The following is a 19,980-nucleotide window of genomic DNA, read 5'->3' as shown; positions in this document are numbered from 1 at the left end:
ATTTATGGATTTCTTTTTTTTTTAAGAAGACTAAGAGAAAAAGATGTTTTATATGACACATTCTACCAGTGTTCCAAGTTTCAAAGTGTTTCGTTAATGAAAAATGTGGCCCCCGTTTTAAAAAAGATCCCTTTGAATTTTAAATTAAGGAATTACAAAGGAAAAGATACGGAGAATTCACATATTAATTGACTCATTTATTTACTATTATTATTACGAAGTTCAACATTTTTCTCAATGTTATAGACAATGTACACATCCAGAGCTAACAAAGGATTACCATTGTATCCTTCCAAACAGTTACTGTTTCACCGAGCATCAAGAATGACGTACAGTGTTTCCTAATCTACAGCTTTTTGTTTAGCATTCATCTGTAATGTCAAATAACTATTTCAACTCCGTATGAATAATTACCGTTGCAAATTAATTAGATTCATCTAAATATTTTAGTGTCCATCTTTCCAATAATAATGGTTCCATACATTTTTAAAACAAGTTCTTGCGGTTAATTAGCTATCAGTTGAAGGCGGGGAATCGGCAGAATCGTTCTGACAAAATGCTTTTTGCTGCATTTCTTCAGTCTCTTTGTTCTAAGCTCAAATTCAGTCGTAGTCAACTTTGCCTTTTATCCTTTCCGGTTCGATAAACTTCGCTCAAAATTAGTGGTCTTGTGCTAAAATTAGAAAGAACAGTCTGTCACTGTTATGAGTCAAAATAAATTGGTAGAACGATTGAACAAGCTGTTCAATCCTACCAAGAAAGCCCTCGTGGGACTTAATTCTATAGTGATGTCAAACGTATAAGGATATATAATTTATCCGTAAGCTACGTTGTATTGCTTTTTAATTAAACTTGAACTATTATGTAAATGAGATTAAGCCATATGCCTGTTTACCTTTTAATATGTAGTCTTCTGTGACATTCGGTATTTTGTGAAAGAGAGACGGGCAAATCCTGGTGGTTTCTTAAATAACAATGAAGCTAATCGCTTCGACCTTCATCCCAAACAACCGAAAATCCCTCGTGTGTCCTAAGTTTACAGCAAGACTCACTACATAAAACTTACTATGACTGCTATTTCATAGGAAAGAAGGGAGGCAATTTCCAGCAAAATCAATTTTTTTAGAGTTGCTTCCCTTTATAAAGTAAACTATCATGGCGTCGTCCTTTAAACACGTTGGTTTGAAGGCACGTTACGCGCAAGGTGCGTGTCATTTCTCCGTGTCAAAATTATTGTCGCCTTTTTCACATCATCGACAACGTTCTTCAATACCTACTACTGCTGTGCATACAATGACAGTAAGTATAAATTCGACTGTAAATTCCATTCAAGGTTCAAAAGTATGATATTCCGTGAATGTCACCTTACAGATTTGTATTTATGCTTGGTGTTTCTCTTAATATTTATTGATAGTTTATTGTGAGGGGACTTTTGAAGTTAGCTTAGAGGGTAGAGATGTGAATGACATTTTCCAGCATCCGTTTTTATCTTTAAATAATTACACTTATTGTCATATATTTGCATGTATTTCTTTATCTGCTTGAGAAATGCACTGCTCATAGCCTTTTCACATCCTCCTAACATGTATAACATAAATTATATAAGTTTTCCTTTTATGTTATTGAGAGTCACTAAATGGTTCGTATAATGTGGCTACCGCTAGGTAATGTCCTCAACAACGACACAGTTAACGCTGGTCAAATCTGTCAGCTGAGGGAAATCACTATGTTCGACTTGTTCGAAGTAGGTGTGTCAAATTTCCCTCAAATCACCAACTACCGTTTTAAGCAAGAAAGATACATTAAATCATATATTCCTACACATCTCTCAAAAAATGTGATGGTCACAGCTAATCAGCAACAACAACCTCACTAACTACATGCTGAAATGCATATCACCGCATTAAACGGTGGAGACGTGGTTCATTAACATGTTGTTGGCACTCCGTCGAGGGTTCCAGTTGATTCGATCAACGGAACAGCCTGCTCGTGAAATTAACGTGCAAGTGGCTGAGCACTCCACAGACACGTGTACCCTTAACGTAGTTCTCGGGGATATTCAGCGTGACACTGTGACAAGGCTGACCCTTTGAATTACAGGCACAACAGAAACAGGAAGTAAGAGTGAGAGGAAGTTGTGGTGAAAGAGTACAGCAGGGTTCACCACCGTCCCATGCCGGAGCCGCGCGGAGCTTTAGGTGTTTTCGATCAATAAACACTCACAACGCCCGGTCTGGGAATCGAAACCGCGAGTCCGCTGCCCTAACCACTGGACCATTGCGCCTCCTCATTAACATGTAAAGCGGAGTAAATTAGAAATGAACGAACTCCACTACTTCAGGATGCCCGATGTATACTAGATAGAGTTATGCCTGTCATTCGTATTTTGTTCTTCTCTTTCTCTTCTATTATCGTTCCGTTCATATCTAAGATGCTTTATAGGAATATTCAACTCCAACTGTGGAGTGGTACTTTTACTTTAGTCACTTCAAAAGTTAAATTTGGCGGGATTTTAATTCAGAATGAAAGAACTTTACCAAAATATGACCAGGCATTTTAACCATCACTCTAAACATCCAATCCACTGCCTTAATCATTGTTAAATATCCTAAAAGCAACAGATTAGTAGGATCATTAGAATGTTGGAAAAAAGTACTTTTCAGTATTTCTTCCGAATCTTTATGTTCTGAATTCAAATCCCATTAAGGTCAACTTACCTTTCACCCCTTCCAGGATCAAAATAAATACCAGTGGAGTTCTAGGTCAGTGTTGTTGAAAAAATAAAAAGCCACTCATCAAAATTGTTAGCTTCGTATCTTAATTAGAAACAATTCCAAGTCATTCATTGAATTAACAAGTCATTCATTGAATTAACAAATTCATCATCCTTAATGAGTTTCCTGATATCGGGACCATCAAACACTCCTGCTTTGAGTTTTTCAGTGCTAAGTCCTGGAAACGATTTACTCAAAACATATATATATACTCAAAACATTTACTTTCTTTGTCGAGTGATTTTACATACTGTTTCATTAATCTCAATTTGATATGCAAGGGAGGGAAGATGATTTTTTTTCTTTTGGAACTAGCGCTGCACTAATAACGTTCTTTTCACTGACTTTCAACTCTAAAGGTGTCCAATCTTTCCTTTTCCAGTGCTCCTCTTTTGCTCTAATGTCCCACATACACAAAAAACATGGGAATTTCGTATAGCCACTTTGTTGACCAAGCAGGACATTTGCCATTTTCAAATCGACACATAACACCCATTTATGTTTGGTGTAGTCAATCTGTTCCATAACCTGTTTGATGGCATCATGTTTTTCTTTCAGTGTTGTTGAATGACCTATAGGTATTGGTGTGTTCATGTTGGAATTATGGAGCAAAATACATTTCAAACTACGTTTTGAACTATCAATGAACAATCTCCATTCATCATGAGCGTATTTGTGGGCGCCTAGTCAAAGAAGAATGCTCTCAATGTCATTGCAATGAACAAGATCCGTGTTCTCATTAAAGAATGGTACAAATTCGGCATTCTTATTTCGCTAGAATGTTACCTTTGTGCTTTTTGCTAACAGGTGTTTTTCGTTGAGCCTAGAAGCCAAAAGTTCTGCTGATTCTCTGTTTAGATTTATGTCTCGAACCAAATTATTCAGCTCATTTTGGTTAAACAGTTTTGGGAACATAGTCAGGATCGTTTTCACTGTGTCTCTCATTTACATCAGTATCAGACTTGTGGCTTTCAACAAGTTTCATGAAAACCTGGAATTGGCAAATCATCTGAATGCGGCACTGGTCGAATAGTGGAATGAAGACTGGGATAGTCGATAGATCTGCATTTCTTTTGGTTCAGTCCCACAACACTGACTGAGCAGAAGTAACATTCGTCAGAGTGGTATTCATAGGAATAGCAAATTTCAGTGATCTTCGGGTACCTGAAATCTGCTGTTTCATGTGTTCCAAACATGTCTTGCAAACAATGTGAGGGGCCCATGATTTGTCCTGATCACCAAGCTCAACATGAAAGTAAGCACAATAGGCTTTCTTGTAAAAGTCAGATACCGGTTTCCTGTTGGCTTTCGGTGTGAACTCGCCACATGTATAGTAAAATAAGTTGAGATCATTTTTGCATCATCTCGTTGAAGCCATGTCATTTGATATCTATCTCTATGATTAAAAAAGAACATGAGTTGGTGGAGCATTTACATTACACTCGTAAAACTGTCAATAACAAAAGACGGAAAAAGTCGTTACGCTGATTCTATTTCATATCTTCGTAATCCCATGTAGAGGGCAGATGTTATGGTGAAACCATTTTCATGATGTTCATCATGTACAATGGAATAGGTGCATTCAATTGGGATGTCTTTAGTTGGAGTTTTTTTCCAACTGTGAAAACAAAAGTTCTTAATGTGCTTGGTTTCCTTCCGTATTGAAGAGAAAAAGTGATGGGATAAATTTATGAATATCAAACAGAAGATTTTAGGGTTTCATTTTTTTGATGTCACTTTAATTATCAGGTTTACTAAAGTATATTACTGATAAAGTTTATCAGTTAATTTGAATTTTGGCAATAAATTGGAAAAATTCGGTACTTCTATTTTAAAAGTTTTGACTCAAAAACACTTTTTTTTCTTATAAAATTAGTTTATTTCAGGTGGCTGACATAAATTGCTCAGACTACCTGAAAATTCATGGGTTTCTACTACCTTTTTTAACTAAATTTTGCGATCAGCCAAGATCATAAATTGATCTTTTTTCCAGAAATGAGCAATTTCAGTACAGCAAAAACGGTAGTAGCTAATCATAAAAAACTAAGGCCATTTTCGGAATCAGCACCATCAAATTAGCTAAAAAACGTGTTCTGTTTCTTGGCACTAAAAATCATGTTGACCATTAGTGAAGCAATATCAGTACTAAAAGGCAATCTTTATATTCAACTTCATATGGATGTCTTGTTAGAATGCCAAATACTGAGGTATTCATCTTGAGAGGTCCTCTCTAACATTTTATCTCTCTGAGAATAAGCAGCTATATAGGCCCTAGAGGTCTGATTTATTCCCTCTTATAAAAATTCATTTTTGTGCTTTGTTGAAAAGAAGTCCTAATTATGTCTTAATGTTCATTACACAGGAATCAAACCCAGATCACTCGTCACAACGGTTATTTTCAGGCATCCAGCCAACATCAGATGTTCCACATTTAGGCAATTATATTGGTGCTATCAAGAACTGGGTCAGTCTACAAGACAAACACTCTTCAGTAATCCTCAGTTTAGTTGACCTTCATACAATTACACTGGCTCACAAACCCCAACAGCTCAGGTAGGTGTGAATGCATTAAGAAACATTTTCATTGAAATAACTGCTTTGAAACATGTACCAAATTATCTGCTCATTTGTCTTGATTCCATTAGAATTTGATATGAAGTGTGCTGTAGTTTTAACTAAGATTTAGGTTTTAAATATCATGGATATTTAAATATATTTAATGGAGCTGACTGGCTACTACAACAAACCTAGTCTCTGCATATCACTACCCTCACACACATGTCTGAGCAACAATTATAACTTCATTCCATCTCCAATTTCTCCATACGTCCTCATAAAATGGTCCTAACCCCAAAATATCAAAGAAATTCAAGTTAAGATGTAATTGTGCTGTCTTCATTTTTGTATTTCATTTTACACATTTTCAGTCTTAACAAGTTCTTCAGTTCTATATTTAAGAGATGAGGAATTATGTACATTATTTACATCTGACGGATATTTGTCCTCATCTTGTTTGTTAACACAACGTTTTGGTTGACATACCCTCCAGCCTTCATCAGGTGTCTTGGGGGAAATTTCGAACCTGGGTTCACAGGCATATGGCATAGTGGTTAAGAGTGCAGGTTACTAGCCCCAAGATTCCAAGTTCAATTCCAGGCAGTGACCTGAATAATAATAACATCGAAAAATACCTTAGGAATGAGATCCCTGGTTCAAAATTTCCCCAGGACACCTGATGAAGGCTGGATGGTATATCAGCTGAAACGTTGTGTTAACAACAAACAAGATCAGGACAAATATCCGTCAAATGTAAATAATGTTAACAAGTTTTTATCTAACTTAATATCACATAATGCTTCACCCAAACTTCTCAGTTCTAATATAACCTTAGATTTAGGTGATAAATGTGGATAGTTCAAAGATGATGTTTCATTGAGTTATACTACATCATGCTATATTTCACTATCCCCAAACAAATACGATATCTCAGCTAACTTTACTTACCTTTATGAAGCTTCTTCCTTAATTTATGAATCATTGCTTCAATGTCTTAAGTAAGTTGTTTTTTTATATATATATTTACACCCACACTACTCCTTAATCTGTTTGATCTGTAATTATAATAGTTGTTTCATTCTTGGATATATTACACTGTATTAGACTGAATTCGAATTAGGAACCTTTATTCCTAAACTAAGGCTCTTTTCCACTACTACTATGTCACTGACTCTTATACAATTAGTGTAGATGTAAATATGAAAATGTTTCATCTTTAAAAAGGAAAAATTATTATTGTTAAGTTTATGTACCAATATTATTGGCATTTCATTACTGTCCATACTTTACACAGTAAACTCTATTGTATCACATACTGTCATATATTAGATATAATTTTAATGATGTTGATGATAATGGTAGCAGTGGTATGTGTGATAGTGTTGCAGTTGGTGCAGATAACACTAATAGAACTGCTGTTACTTTTATTGCTTCAGGTCAGGTGCTTTGCACTATTGACATGGTTTTGAGCGGAAAAGTTAAGTCCTTTAGTGAAGCACACCAGATATTAAGGGTGACAAGCAAAGAATATTGTGTTCCAGTTCCTACCAACTATGTGCGCTAAAGCATATAGAATTAAGGATTTGGGCCACAGACAATAAAACACTTGTATTAATATTAATATTGTGTGCAGGTTCACTATCTTAATATAGAATTCTAGTATTAACCAAAAGTTTTCCAGTATTTTTTCATGAGAGAAGCATTATGAAATTTATGACTTTTAGGAAATAGTTAAATAGAATTTGTAATATTCAAGGCTATCTCAAGGACATTAAGCATTATAATTCTAAATCAAAGTCAATACATAGATTTAGCTATATATTCTTTACCTATGATCCTAAATAAATGTTGATTTAAAGTGATGATATGTTGCCAACTTAATGTGGCAGTCCCATGAAAGGGAAGAATGCTACTGCTATTTAGCCCTAGGAAATACCATTTCCAGTTGGCCATGACACATTTTCTGTGTCTTTATGTTTTCAAAGGACACAGAAAATGTGTCATGGCCAACTGGAAACAGTGTTTCCTTAGGCTAAATAGCAGTAGCATTCTTCCCTTTCATGGGACTGCCACATTAAGTTGGCAACATACCATCGCTTTATCATGTTGTTACTGTATAAATCTCTCTGAGAAATTTAGAAATGTAATATTTCTAAATGTTGATTTCTTTCAATATTTCAAAAGGTCTCTGATCAAAATAACTTTCGTTATTATCATTTTAATCTAATAATATTAAAAATGCTATTTTCTACATAATATTGTTAGCTTTAAAGATTTAACATTGATACAAATGAAAGTTCCTCAATAAAACAATTAACATCTAAAATAAGCCTCTAAATGTTTTAAAATTTTAATTTTTTACAATAATTTCTTTAAGGAGTAACATTCTAGACATGACTGCTTGCCTTCTTGCCTGTGGTTTAGACCCTACAAAAGTCATTCTTTTCCAGCAATCTCAGGTGAGTTGTTATATTTATTTAGAAGACTTCCTTAGTCACTGAAGTTTTAGCAATTAAAATTAAGTATCAGTACAATAAGTGAAGCCATAGAAACTCACAAACATGTTCAGAGAACACAATAGAAAATTCTTAAATTATTTAGGTTTTGCAGAAACCTTTGCTTAACTCAGCTGAAGGTTTTTTTTTTCTTTATTTTTAAGTTCATACATTAATCCTAGCATGGGTAGGATGGTTCTTATAAATTTGGACATTTACTTATTGTGCAGATAGAACACATGAACTTATAAACAAGCTTGATGCTGTAATGACAACTGCTTAAGATGCAGGTGTGGATGTGTGGTTAAGAAACTTGATCCCAACCATGCAATCTTGGGTTCAGTCTCACTGTATGGCACCTGTATGGCAAAGTGACTGAAGCAAATCAATGATAGAAAAGCTAGCAGTCTAGTATAAGCAGAATTTAATGAAACAATTACCATTCTATGTAAAATTCTTTCTGCTGGCGAAATTAGTCTTACACTAAGCAGTTCTTTCATGCCCATGCTATAAATATAGACTGTTAAATTAGCTTCATTATTCTTGATGTCCTCATCATCATTCAATTTACATCCTATTTTTAACACTGGCATGAGTTCAATAGCTCTCCAATATATCACACTTGGATACGACTTGATCTTGTTGTGCCTTCTGAGCTGAAATCTAAATTATCTTGAGGATTTTTTTCAGACTGTTGATTTCATCATCTTTAGAGCTGAAAAAATATATTACTATTACAGTTGGAGATAAAAACCAACAAATACGTATTTAAGATATAAAGATTAGAAAATATCTTTCATCTCTGAAGAATTGATCAGTAATCTCATCATCATCATCATCATCATTCTGAAAAATTATAATCTTATTAACAACTCATCTCAGACATTTAAACAAATGTCTGAGATGAGTCAATAAGATTATTAGTATTTTACATACCACCAACTCTTTTTTGAATGAACGTTAATGTGAAATTACTTGAATTTAAGATTCCACAACATACAGAACTTGCTTGGATTCTTTCTTGTAACTGTTCTCTGCCACGGTTGAAGCATTTACCACAGTGGAAGGTAAGATTTCTTATATTTCCAAGTTTTTAAGTACAAAAAAATAGAAGAAAAATTAGCATTTTTTATAGATAACTGAGGAAGGGATGTTTGGATTCAAATGTATCAGATTTCTTTGCAATAACATCTGTTAATTCCTCTTCAGATCTTCCTTCAAGAGGTTAAATGTAAGTCAATGAAGAAGAGATTAAAACTACAAGGTATCAACTCTCAGTGAGCCCATAGAGGTTCAATGGTTATTTGTTTTTGGTGCTAAGTGAAATTCCTGCTTTTGGTCCAGCTTTCATCATTTAATGTCCATTTTCCATGCTGGCATGGGTGGGATACTTTGATAAGAGCTGGCAAGTCAAAGGACTACACCAAGCTCTATTGTCTGCTTTGGCATGGTTTCCATGGCTGGACGCCCTTCCTAATGCCAACCACCTTACAGAGTGCATTGGGTGCCTTTTATGTGACACCAGCACTGGCAAGATCACCAAGTAACTTGCAAGACAAAGAGCCCTTTCAACAGTGATAGAGAGTGGTATTGAGGGTGGTAGCCCTGTGCTTGGTCGTGAGAAGCTAAACCATGAAAGGGTCAGAAACAAGCATCTTACTGTAGAGGAGACACATGGTTATCTTGTTTTTTTTCTTCTCATTGATGAAGGACAGTGTCCATTGCATTTGCATCATTAACCAGACCAGTGAATTTGGTGTGGCTGATGTTCAGCTGGTTAGTTCTTTTGATTGAAGGCAACCATACAGAAGTTACAAAAAAGATTCAGACAAGGAAGCATTTCATGAGATATTTAATACAGGAACAATGATAGAAGTTAGAAAGACTGGTACATCAGGTGGGCTTGGCTAAAGTTAGTACACACTTTTTTTGGTCAGAGGAGCAAGAAACCTTTCTATTAATTATAAAAGACTCATCAATAAAATACAGTACAAGTCAAGTACTGGAATCAGTGGTAACAACTACTATCCCCTCCCCTCAAAACTGCTAGCTTTGTGTCTAAACCAAAAACAATAAGAGACCCAAAAGGATATACAGGATACAACATATCGCTGAGTTTATAGTTGTAACATGTTGATGGGGAAGGTTTACTAATTTGATAAATGACCTTTTATTAGTATGTGGTTTTGAACATTTGTGTGTGGCAGCTTTGGGATACCAGAGATGAGAACAGTTCTCTAATATAGAGTATATGTATGCTTTCAAGAATTTCAGCAACTGTTTAAACTTGAAGGGATTTGAGTCTCTGAGACAAGAGCCTAATATTCGGATGCAGATTTGGCTATGCTAGAAATATACAGATGTTATTGAAAATTATAAGATTCTAGATTTTGCTTATAAAATCAAAAAGCAACACAGTACCCATGATTTTCAGTGACATTTTTTCAAACTTAGAATTGACAAAGACTGGAATAAATTATTTGCATCAATTATTGGCTATCAGGATATTGCATCCTTCAAAAATTCCATGTTTCCTGAAATTCATCAGCACTACTCTTGATGTACCTATGCAACCTTTCCTCTTTATGGTTCTTTAACTGTTCATTTGTCTGTCTTGATGATGATGATGTACTATAAAACCACTTTTAATTATCATTGCTATCTTTCTTTACTTATCACTGCTTTTTGTATCATCTTTTACTCTTTTCCAATGAATTGTAATGTACCTGAGCACTACATACAATAAGCTCATTATTATTATTTTCAGATCTTGTGATTATGTGAAAACTATAGAAATTTTAGTTTATCAACAGTGAAAATATGACTGTTAATGATACGTATAGTGACTGTCTTTGTGCTGTTAAATGTTATAAGGTTGTAATGGCTCTTTTGCACGATATTTTCAGGGGTCTGTCATAAAGTTGTGCAATTGTAGTGTATTGTATGTAGAATACATATGGATAATGCCTAAGTGTTTGGTTAGCAGTAACATCAGAGAGGTCAATATCATAAACATAAAAGAGTGTGGTAGGATTAATCAAACCCTTAGTTAGTTACACCAGAGTTGTGAGAATGTGGGTCAGAGAGAGAAAAGGCCCTTTTGATATTCTTTGATGGAGCACTGAGAGGAAAATGCTAATCCTTGAGAAGACCAGTGTTACTACTTCTTCACTTCAGAATTGAGAAATGTTGTTTGTATTACAAACCTTGTTTGAACATTTGCATCCCTTTAACCAAATATTTGGGTCACTCCCAAAGTACCAGTTTTGATTACCAACCTTTATTGCTAGAAAATGTTACCCACAAAATGTTAGATCCTCTTTGTTTTCTTGTCAACTTAACTCAATTGGATTGTCTTTTTTTCTATGGCACTGCTGAAATGAACAAATGGATATTGAACCACTGACTCCATTCCCTGCTACAGCAAAAAAAATAGATCAAAATACAAGACCTGTGAATTCCTGAAGTTTCTAAATGATATTCGATTTTCTTTATAAACTGTTATTATATATTTGTATGTTGGTGTTTCAGGCGAAATCTAAAAATGAGGAGACAGTTTCTGTTGGATTGTTCAGTTACCCTCTGTTACAAGCTGCAGATATTCTTCTTTATAAGTAAGTGAAGGTATTTCTCTTGTTATCGGTTAAGTTTAATATCATTTTATACTGGTTCCTCCAGATTAGTTTTGCTTAGACATTTGGATCCTGCACATAAATTCCATGTTAAACATTCTACCTAAACCTTTCTTCTTGTGTCACAAAAATCTCTCCTATTCCTGTTTTCCAAAGTGTGTTAATCTACAACTACTCAAATTAGACTCTATACAAATTATCCAAACTCTAGTTCATAAAGAATCTACTTTCTCTTTCACTAAACACCTCCTTAAATACACAAAATGTGTAGAGTATTACTCAGGTTCTTTGTGTTTTTGTTGGGTTTTTTTTTTTATAATTTAAGGGTAGGTCCTCCTAGACTGATAAGAGTGATGTGACTGACAGCCAACCTGAACAGCTACCTGGAAAATATGGGTGGAAGAGAAGTGATAGTCAATTCTGAATGCTTTTAACAGACAGAACTCTACTAAAGGCACCCCAAAACCAGATGGTGAAAAGACAAAAAAAAAAAATCGACGTCTGCTGTTGGACTGAAAATTGTCATTTGAAGTTTTTAGTTAGTTGGTTAACATCTTATACTGTCAATGTGTCTAACCAAACAGCTGGTTCTTTAAATATTTCCCTCTTCAACGATATTAAGGCAAAACAGTGAGGGAACTGCTAACTATAGTTTCAATCTAACACCACCACCAGCACCCCCCCCCCAGAAACCTTTCTTTCTTTCTTACACAACCATCACCTCACCACCGAAAAGAACTGTACCATTGCCTAGGCATCCTTATACAAAAGACCAACTGTCACTGCCTCTCCAAAAAGCTTTTGTTTCTTCCAACATGTCATCACTGTCACCAAACCAAACTGATGTGTCTACATCTTCCTATGTAGCAAAAAAACTCTTTGCATTCTTTAAAATAGGGACTCATCATCATCATCATCGTTTAACGTCTGCTTTCCATGCTAGCATGGGTTGGACAATTTGACTGAGGACTGGTGGACCAGGAGGTGGCACCAAGCTCCAATCTGATTTGGCAGAGTTTCTACAGCTGGATGCCCTTTCTAATGCCAACCACTCTGAGAATATAGTGGGTGCTTTTACATGCCACCGGCACGAAGGTCAGTCAGGCGGGTACTGGCAACGGCCACGCTCGAAATGGTGTGTTTTACGTGTCACCTGCACAAGAGCCAGTCCATCGGCACTGGCAACGATCTCGCTCGAATGTCTGAATAGAAATCCCTAAATTTTTCACAGTAATGACTGGGGTAGGCAGAGCTAGACAAACACAAAATAAATTTACTATGTTTTTCATTGGTGTGCTTCACTATAGCTGAGAGAAGCTACTCAATAGTATCATTAAACATCTTAGCAGCTGAATGTTTAAATTTTGCTAGTTCATATCTTACTTCTCTAATTTTCAGATCCCAACTGGTTCCTGTTGGAGAAGATCAAGTAAAACACATTGAACTAGCCAGAGATCTTGTTAAACAATTCAATCGTAAATATGGCAATATTTTTGTGACACCAAATATTCTTACAGGTAACTTGAAGAATTTATTTATATTTTCTAATATGTTTTGCATACTATTTTATTATAAAATTGTCATATATTTACCAGTTTCCCACCCAACATGGTCAGCTCTTATGTTAATCACTCAGTAACAATAGCTTAACCTTACCTGACTTCATGGAAGGATTTGAACCCTGTACCACAAGCTGACAAGATATTCCTCAATTATACATTGTCCTCAGTGTTTACAATAGTAAGCTCTAGCTCTGCATGGTCACTATTTACAGTTAACAAAATAGGATGATTCTACTAAAATGATTATTTCTTTCATCTATTTAGCAATAGATTTAACCAGGTCAGATACTGGAATTGTTTCAACCTTAATGCTGGTACTATGCTGAGAAATAATACTTACAACCGTCTTATGTTTGACCTTGTTGTTGGCACTCCGTCGGTTACGATGACAAGGGTTCCAGTTGATCCGATCAATGGAACAGCCTGCTCATGAAATTAACGTGCAAGTGGCTGAGCACTCCACAGACACGTGTACCCTTAACGTAGTTCTCGGAGAGATTCAGCATGACAAGGCTGGCCCTTTGAAATACAGGTACAACAGAAACAGGAAGAAAGAGTGAGAGAAAGTTGTGGTGAAAGAGTACAGCAGGGTTCGCCACCATCCCCTGCTGGAGCCTCGGGGAGCTTTAGGTGTTTTTGCTTAATAAACACTCATAACGCCCAGTCTGGGAATCGAAACCGCGAGTTAGCGGCCCTAACCACTGGGCCATTGCGCCTCCACATGTTTGACCTACAAGTAAATATGTAATCATACCAATATCATAGAAGTGTGAAGACTATCAAGAAGTGGTAACCAGCTGTAAAATACTTGTTCCAACAATTCTTGCAAAAAGACCTTTCAACCAATTAAACATGACCATTAACATTTTATTTCTTGCGCAGATATGGTCTGCATAGGCTAGCAATACTTTGTCTTTCAGCTCTGTGAGGTCCAATATCTTCAGTTCAGTGCACAAGTTCTACCACCAACTCAAAGTACTCTTTCCATTGTCATCTGTTCACTTTTCTATGTCCAAACCAAAATATAATTGTCTCTTACATAAATCTGTTAATGAGTTTGATGCCAAGTCACTACCTTTCACTTACAACCCAACCTTTCTTCTATATATCCCAGCAGTTTATAGTGAACTCATAACTTCCCCGTCACTATAGATCTTCTGTATTTGTCTTTTTACAGCCTGAGAGTATTTCTGATAACTTATTCTTTGCTTTTTGTTTTTTTTTATTTTAGGCGAGTTGCCCAAAGTGCTGAGTTTGCAAAATCCTGAAGATAAAATGAGTAAATCAGACAGTAATAAACTAAGCCGGATTGACTTAACAGATAGTGCTGATGAAATATTTTTAAAAATAAAAAAAGCTCGAACAGACTGTACTTCAGCAGTCACATATGACCCTGCCAACCGAGCAGGAGTCTCTAATTTAATTAGTATCCATAGCAACTTGACTGACCTCACACCTGAACAGCTATGTAAAGAATACACTCATTTAGACACGGGACAATATAAAAAGGTAGTGGCTGAAGCTATTATTGAAACAGTAACACCTATCAGTTCACGCATAAAAGAATTAAAAGCTAATAAAGATTATCTTATCCAGGTTTTAGAAACAGGTAAAGAAAAAGCCACAAATATTTCAGAAAACACAATGAAGACTGTAAAAGAAGTATTAGGCTTCACTTTACATTAATTGAAATCATAAAATACCGTAGAATACATTTTTTTTTATAACTTGGGAGGGGACAATAAACTTTGTCAGTCTCAAGTTGTTCAATTTTTTTGTTAAGAAGCATCAGATGTGGTGTGCAAGAGAGATGACTGCGCTGGTATGGTCATGTGTTGTGTATGGATGTGAAAAAGTGTCACACCCTAGCAGTAGAGGAAACCTGTGGAAGAGGAAGACCTGGGATGAGGTGTCGAAGCACAACCATCAAACATTGGGCCTCACTGAGGCGATGACAAGCAACCGAGACCTTTGGAGATATGCTGTGCTTAAGAAGACCCAGCAAGTCAAGTGAGACCATAACTGGCCTATGCCAGTGTAGCATAACCGGCCCATTTAAGAGTACCCTTCAATCATTGAGCAATAAACTCTGCTTGAGAAGGCCTGTTGAGTCAAGTGAAATCATTGTCGTAGCCAGTGGCAATAAAAAGCACCATTCGGGCATGGTCATTGCCAATACCGCCTGACCGGCTCCTGTGCTGATGGCACGTAAAAAGCATTCGAGTGTGGTTATTGCCAGTGCTACCTGACTGATTCCCATGCTGGTGGTACGCAAAAAGCACCATTCGAGCGTGGTTGATGCCAGTACCACCTGACTGGCCCTCATACTAGTGGCATGTAAAAAGCACCCTCTACACTCTGAGTGTTTGGTGTTAGGAAGTCCATCCAGCTGTAGAAACCTTGCAAGATCAGATTGGAGCCTGGTACAACCTTCTGGCTTGCCAGTCCTTAGTCAAACCGTCCAACCCATGCCAGCATGGAAAGCAGATGTTAAATGATGATGATGTTTTTCTGAAACTTGTACCTTTAATTATTAGTCTGACCACTGGTAATAATAGTAGCACTAGTATTGCTGATACTATATAAAATGTGTCTACTAACCATAATCTGCATCCCAGAATGGTGTTTATGACCTTGGTAATGACACTTAACTCTCAATTGCCCTGTTCTGAAATAGGTACTCTAGGGAGACAGTTTACAGCTGTACGCAGAGGAAGCTACTGTAATTGGTAAGTATTTCATCAACTTGGAAAGCTAAGTTCAAATACTACGATAAAATGAGAAAAGCATCTGCTTTGGACTGGAATTTTTATCCAAGGAGATATGTCAACTACTCAAGCACCAGTACGCAACATCCATATTGTAAGACACCTTTCAAAGGCAGATGAGCTACAATCTCAAGTAAAAAATAAAAAACCTTGAAGCAATCAAAAGTACACTAAAACAATGAGATTTTTTTTCACTACAGTTTAGATATCATGTCATCCCATAAGTGGGGAAAAAGTGATTTAATTAATTCTATTGGTGAAAAACTTCTTCGGTTTTGATGAGAAAAAAGAGAGGTCAGTTTTAACCTCTTTGGGGCTTTTGGGAGCTAATCCATCTAAATGATCTTCGCAGTGTGGGGCCTTCCTTTATCATGAAACATAACTCCCTTATGATTTGCCAAAGCAGGCCTTTTTTTTCTTCAAAGCAACATCCAAACACTCTAATTGTTGGCAAAAGGTGTGAGCAGTAATAGTTGCATTAGCTGGTAACTGCTCAAAGTGGATGACTAATACAACCCCACCAAGTAGAAAGAACCTTTTTTGCATGGAGGCCCTTTTGGGATTGTGTTTTAGGCTGTTCTCCACACCTAAGCTACTGTTTACATCACTTCACATTTTCATAAAAAAATCAATTTTTCATTATCAGTCACTAATTTGTCCAAAAATGGTAAGATATGTTCACAAATAGATGTCCACTCATGATTTTTGGTTGGCTTCTGTCAAATAATAAAGAACCCATTTTCCAAATTTGGGCACCTTTCCAAGCTGTTGAAGATGGCAGTGAACAGTTGAATGGCTTGAATTGAGCTTGCTTGCCAATTCTTCAACTGACACAGCATTATCCTTTTCAAGTTGTGACAAAATCTCATCATCAAATTCAACAGGGCACCCTATTCATGGCCTCTCTCTTAGGTTGAAATCACCACTTTTGAACTTTGGAATTCATTTTCTGCAACTTATTTCATTCAAACACTCTTCCTATAAACAGAATGGATATTTCAGGTTGCTTCTGCTGCACTGTTTCCTGTTTTGTACTCATGAATACTCCTTCAATACATCCATTTTTGAGGGGTTAATATTAGTAATCAATTCAGTTTCATTATTCTGTAAAAAGAAATTATATTAAGTTTAAGGTTTCCAAATTCACATGAGTATATAATACCATTTGACAGTTTAGAATACTGAAAACTTTGATAGAAAGTACATATATTTCCGATGTGTTGCGAATGAATGAGGACAGCTGTGTGTAAAAGTATCACACCCTAGCAGTTGAGGGAACCTGTGGAAGAGGTAGACCCTGGAAAACCTGGAATGAGGTGGTGAAGCATAACCTTCGAACACTGGCCTTACCGAGGCAATGACTAGCGACCGAGACCTTTGGAGATATGCTGTGCTTGAGAAGACCCGACAAGCCAAGTAAGCCTATGGTCTATGCCAGTGGGTGTAACCAGCCCACTTATGAGTACCCCTCATTCATTGGACAATAAACTTTGCTTGCGAAGACCTATTGAAGCAAGTGAAATCAAAATCGCTGATGTGGCCGATAACAGTACAGCCTGATTGGCATTCGTGCCAGTGGAACGTTAAAAGCACATCCAAGCATGATTGTTGTCAGGGCCACAGATTGGCTCCCATGCCGGTGGTGCATAATAAGCACCATTCAAGCGTGATTGTTGCCAGCGTCACCCTACCAGCACAGGTGGCACGTGAAAAGCAACATTGTAGCGTGGTCATTGCCAGTGCTGCCATACTGGCTCCCATGGAGGTTTCTCATAAAAAACACCTTTTGAGTGTAGTCGTTATCAGAACCACCTGAATGGCACATAAAAGCACCTACTACACTCTTGGAGTGGTTGGCGTTAGGAAGGGCATCCAGCTGAAGAAAATTTGCCAGATCAGACTGAGCCTGGTGCAGCCTTCTGGTTCACCAGTCCTCATTCAAACCGTCCAACCCATGCCAGCATGGAAAGAGGATGTTACATGATGATGATGATGATGATTATTTATAGGATGACTTCATAATAACCATGAATATCAATTTGGTCAATCAACTCAATTATCATATGAATGATAGCAGCAAAACTGGCTTACAATGAAAAAGAAAATTTTTAGTGACCTTGTGGTGAGGTATGGTACAGGGACTATTTTTGTGTCATTTTGCTTCCTACAGAATATCTGGCAGATAGCTACTACATCAAGATTGATCTGTATAAAATATTTAGGTTTCATTTCCTACAGTATGATGACATATTTACTATATATATTTTAACAAAAAATATCCATTCATAAAACCTTATAGTTAAATTCACAAGATGATATATTTCATATAGTTGACATTAGCTTATGCTATCTAACATATTGTTAAATGTGATGAAAATATTGGCTTCAAAGCATGGTGGAGATGATTATCCATCACTCCTCAACAATAATTCACTTTTGCTTGCAAAGTACAAACTATAATCACTGATAGGTAAGAGATATTAAAAGGAAGCTTTGTCTCACTAAACTCTTTTTGCAAACATCAACAAATACAACCTTTGCACCTTAAAACATTAAATGAGGCAATGAGCTACACAAACAATAAAAAAGATGATGGAAGCTAGGACTGCCCCAACAACTGAGACTGTGAATAGAGTAGTGTCATCATTGATTGATAAGTGATCTGTTACAAGACTTGCAACAAATTACATATATAAGATGAATTGTTAAAGCCCCAAGTTCAAATTGTGCCACTGACATTGTTGAACAAACAGTCAGTTCTCAAACAGACTCATGACAGTGTTTCACTAATTAAATTTACAGGGACAATAAACACATCCTGAAAACCATGGTTCAGTCACATCTGAAAGCACACACTCGGCCAAAGTGTTTGGTTTTGTGGAATAGACTAACATTCTGCACATGCAGCTATTCATGTGTTAAAAGATGTAATGTAACTTAAGTGTTCTTAGACTTTATCATAAGGAGATGGCATCCCAACACAAAGTGTCACTCAAGAATAAAAATTGATGCTAATCTTTTAATATTTTACTGTGAAATGTTTACCTGAATCAGATAGGAAAGATTATATTACTGATGTATTTTGGGAGGATTTATATTATGTGAAAATAAAACTACTGTTTTCACTTGATGGTAGAGTGGTCAGTGTTCAGAAACCATTTGTAAAAGTTTATTCAACTTTCATTTCTTCTCAATCTTTGTAATTTTTATTATGTGGTAGCCAAATCATTGGAGTATTAGACAATTTTTTTGTGGTATTTAGTAATAGTCCTTTATATTCTAAGTTCAAACCCTGCCACTTTACCATTCGTCCTTTTGGAGTTGATAAAATAAAATATCAGTCAAGTGAGTGCAAGAGCCAATTTCATCAACCCCTAATCCAGCAAAATGGCCTTCTGCATATCTAAGAAACAGTTGACAACCTAGTTCCCACTGCAGTGCCTGTTAAGGAGCTAAAGAAAAATGTTTGTACCCAGTATAGTCAAGAGTTCAATATTGCAAAAACTAAAGTGATAGTTAGTAACAGAGAGCAGAAGATTTCATTGTCATCTGGGAAGTGACCTTGCTTAATATGAAGGAAAAGATTTGGTAGCGAGTCAAATCTGTGTACCTACTGTGAAGGTGCATGGCTCAAGTGGTTAGAGCGTCAAGCTTACGATCGTGAGGTTGTGAGTTCGAATCCTGGACCGGACTGCATGTTGTGTTCTTGAGCAAGACACTTTATTTCACGTTGCTCCAGTTCACTCAGCTGTAGAAATGAGTTACAACGTCACTGGTGTCAAGCTGTATCGGCCTTTGCCTTTCCCTTGGATAGCACTGGTGGCTTGGAGAGGGGAGGCTGATATGCATGGGCAACTGCTGGTCTTCCATAAAAACAGCGTTGCCCGGACTTGTGCCTGGGAGGGTAACTTTCTAGGTGCAATCCCATGGTCAGTCATGACTGAAGGGGGCATCAGCAGCAGCACTGCAAACAACACATAAAAGATGAAATGGGATTTCTTGGTAGTGAGCACACCCACGAAACAAAATATATGAATTACTCAGATGGCTCAATAGATGGAGATGACAGTTTTTAATACCCAATCAAACTATGAAGCTTACACAACAAGTGTATTGCTGCTCATAAATCCCACGTTTTAGGCTATGGAGATTCCGATTCTGAAAAAAGATTTTCAAAAATCTCAATTTCAATA

General features: G+C 36.5%; 1 protein-coding gene and 1 long non-coding RNA gene across 2 annotated transcripts; one reads left to right on the top strand and one right to left on the bottom strand.

The window, feature by feature from the left end:
- Nucleotides 1-171: 171 nt before the first annotated feature.
- LOC128251588 (uncharacterized) lies at nucleotides 172-1,020 on the bottom strand. Its single transcript, XR_008267187.1, has 2 exons — nucleotides 896-1,020; nucleotides 172-673 (listed from the first exon to the last, which is right to left on the bottom strand). It is a non-coding gene; the product is annotated as an uncharacterized LOC128251588 (long non-coding RNA).
- A 40-nt stretch (nucleotides 1,021-1,060) lies between these two features.
- On the top strand, nucleotides 1,061-14,780 carry LOC106879575 (tryptophan--tRNA ligase, mitochondrial). Its single transcript, XM_014929210.2, has 7 exons — nucleotides 1,061-1,299; nucleotides 5,137-5,327; nucleotides 7,708-7,789; nucleotides 8,812-8,892; nucleotides 11,357-11,439; nucleotides 12,856-12,974; nucleotides 14,251-14,780. Exons 1-7 carry the CDS (start codon nucleotides 1,156-1,158, stop codon nucleotides 14,703-14,705), a joined length of 1,155 nt encoding a protein of 384 aa, XP_014784696.1. The 5' UTR covers nucleotides 1,061-1,155; the 3' UTR covers nucleotides 14,706-14,780.
- Nucleotides 14,781-19,980: the final 5,200 nt, after the last annotated feature.

This window comes from Octopus bimaculoides, chromosome 2 (assembly GCF_001194135.2).
Source record: "Octopus bimaculoides isolate UCB-OBI-ISO-001 chromosome 2, ASM119413v2, whole genome shotgun sequence".
In the NCBI taxonomy this organism is placed as follows: Eukaryota; Metazoa; Mollusca; class Cephalopoda; order Octopoda; family Octopodidae; genus Octopus; species Octopus bimaculoides.
Note: the sequence above shows the minus strand (reverse complement) of the source record. Positions and strands in the feature narration are given on the sequence as shown.

Coding starts and splice junctions, on each gene's coding strand:
- LOC106879575 (XM_014929210.2), top strand. CDS start 1,156: ATGGCGTCGTCCTTTAAACACGTTGGTTTGAAGGCACGTTACGCGCAA. Junction 7,790..8,811: donor TTCTTTTCCAGCAATCTCAG/GTGAGTTGTTAT, acceptor CTTGAATTTAAG/ATTCCACAACATACAGAACT. Junction 11,440..12,855: donor GCAGATATTCTTCTTTATAA/GTAAGTGAAGGT, acceptor TCTAATTTTCAG/ATCCCAACTGGTTCCTGTTG.